Here is a 2,727-nt window from a genome sequence, read left to right as displayed (position 1 = left end):
AGATAGGTGCTGCGCTTGGCGGTATTTTGACCGCTTTTGGACGGATTTCGACCGTTGAATGAGTCCTATTGTAAAACAACAATACCTATGTATGTTATATGTAGATATAAATGTATACCAGAATACCCTCTATGTTACGTAGGTATTTAACTACATAATAATGTATAGATAGAAAGATATATTTTTCTGTTCTACCTAGGTATTCTTGTTGCCAAAAACCTAGCCCAACCTGAGCTGTCGCTGAGCTGAGTGTTATTTATGAGTTGACTGAGAATGAGCAAGGTCTAGGTGCTCATTATACAGGGTGGTCAACCCAAAAGTGCCCCTTTAAAAATTAACCCGTAAAATTAGCATTTTAGGTCCAATAATATTATAGTCCTCAGAATACTTTTTTCCTAACACAAAGAATTTGATCTTGTGTAACTTTTTCTCAAATATGGTGTAGAGATCAAGACGCTCATTTGGTAACCAAGAGCCGAGTTATGGAAATTCGTTCTCAATATAATTTCATAATTTGACCAAAATAGGTATTATTCATAGCTCATTTCTGGAGTAAAGAGACTTTTTAGTGCCATTGGAGGGTATAAATAACCACTATCTTTAGTAGGTAGGTAAGTCTGTCAAGTAGGCACCTATTAGAAAAACCTGCAGAATCTTTTCGTGTAAAGATACACAAGCGTGCTTAGTTGCTCACTGGAACAGAGAAGTATGAATAGGTAGCATGGAAATGATAGGTAGGTAATTTCAATTTGAAATGAAAATCTCATTGTGTTCTGTATATGCACCATTATTAATAGCTCATTTCTGGAGTAAAGAGACTTTTTAGTGCCATTGGAGGGTATAAATAACCACTATCTTTAGTAGGTAGGTAAGTAGGTTAAGTAGGTATGAGAAAAATCTGCCGAACACTAGTGTATTTTTACGCGAACCCATCGTGTAAAAATACACAAGCGTGCTTAGTTGCTTACTGGAACTTGGCCTGGTGCACTGCCGTGATTTGCGAAGAGAAGTATGGAAATGATAGGTAATTTCAATTTGAAATGAAAATCTCATTGTGTTCTGTATATGTAGGTAGTTTTAATGGCGCGGTCGTTAAGGTATAGTTTTATGCGCGGTTAACCCAACATAATCTGCAGTCATTTCATTCATAGGTTGTAGTGTTTACACACGTTCAGTCTAATCATTGAGTGGCATGCAAATCAGTCTATGTCCAGGGCCGGACACCAGTACATAATGGGTTAATAGTTAATAGACTGCCCCTTGACTGATAAATTTTCTGTATCCGCCAATAAGGATCCAATGTCCGCCAATAGAAGCACAGTATCCGCCAATAAGGGCGCAGTGTTCCGCGGGTGTCTGGCGTATTTCACCGTGAGCTCTAGACTGTCCCGGGTTCGATTCCGGTTCAATGGCGGAATTATTTGTGATGCGTTGAGTGATAGGGTGACGCATGTGGTGGTGGGGAGAGAGAGTGAGGTGAGAGAGATGGAGATGTTGGGAAGAGTGGGAGAAGGAGCAAGGAGAGGAGAAGAAATGGGAAGAGCATTGGGAGGAACTGGAGGAGGATTTAGGGAAGGAGAAAGATTTGAGGAAGAACGAGGAGGAGGAGAAAGAAGAGAAGAAGAAAAAAGGGGGGAAAGAGGAGTTGGAGAAGGAACTAGAGAGGTGGGGTTTGTGGATGAGAAGTGGATAGAGAAATGTATACGAAGTGGGACAAAATTGGCGTGTACGTATTCCTGACAGGAGTAGCTACTTTGATTCCTGAACAAATCAAACCACAAACGTTCAAGCCCTTAATAAGAGCGAAGGACATGAGATTGTTAGAGTGCAAAAATAAATAGGTAGGTAGGTAAATAAAATGTTTCTATCACATACTTCACATATTCAAACAGTCATACCCTAAAATGTATTGCGTTTTGTCTACACAAAATAGTTTGGTCTTTATTACAGGCGGTTTATGCACATCCACAACCCTTGTTCAATCTTGTGATCCATTCATAGATTTGTATAAACTTAACCCAACTTTAAGGACTGTTTACACGTTACATCTAAGTCTCAGAGTGGGCTTTTTACATACGGACTTGTGATCCATAGTGTGTAGCCAGCGGCGATAGTACTTTGAATGTACCAGTTCCTCATGGATCACTGAAGATAAGCAACGTGGCGAGGGGTTTCCTTCTGGATGGGTGACCATCTGGACAATCGAAGTGGTGAATTTGCTCTTAGGAACGTTAGTCCTAAATTTTCAAGTCAAGTGATTCCATGATCATTTGACAATTGAATCGAGCAATGTGATACTTGCCATATAATATGATACATCCTGATTCCTGAGAGATTCTGCCATACATATCCATGCCTGTGATCCCTGATTTATTAATCGCCATAATCAAAACGGCTATAGAGAGGAGAGAGGAAGAGAGTAGGCGGTTTATAAATCACGCTGAGAGTTCTCAGGTAAGGTGCACCCTACATGGTCAGTCAAATTGGTGCTCTTTTTCTGAAGCGTTCCGTTTTGACAGAGGGATCGGTAAAATTGGTACCTTTTTTTTTCTAGAAATTTGATCTAGGAAACTGTAACCGCAAAGCGTTGTCGTCCCGAAATCGAAGAGAGGAGGACGGGATAGGAGAAAGCCAGCCGTTCCGAGAACGAACCTTTGAAATTTTAGATACCACATTACATGAACTACCTACCTACACCTTCTTACATACCTATTAGTTCAAACTTTA

At 40.2% G+C, this 2,727-nt stretch overlaps 1 protein-coding gene across 1 annotated transcript in view; it reads left to right on the top strand.

Annotated features, from left to right (window-relative positions):
* The window catches only part of LOC113469805, a gene marked incomplete at its 5' end in the record, with an annotated part of 34,494 nt that extends 32,589 nt beyond the window's left edge, over positions 1 to 1,905 (top strand). Inside the window, one exon of the mRNA XM_026827727.1 lies at positions 1,246 to 1,905. Within this exon, the coding sequence (XP_026683528.1) occupies positions 1,246 to 1,740 (495 nt within the window). The remainder of the gene's footprint in view (positions 1 to 1,245) is intronic.
* Positions 1,906 to 2,727: the final 822 nt, after the last annotated feature.

The sequence above is a fragment of the Diaphorina citri genome, unplaced genomic scaffold, assembly GCF_000475195.1.
Source record: "Diaphorina citri unplaced genomic scaffold, Diaci psyllid genome assembly version 1.1 scaffold1239, whole genome shotgun sequence".
NCBI classification, from domain to species: Eukaryota; Metazoa; Arthropoda; class Insecta; order Hemiptera; family Psyllidae; genus Diaphorina; species Diaphorina citri.
This window is presented reverse-complemented; position numbering and strand designations above follow the sequence as displayed.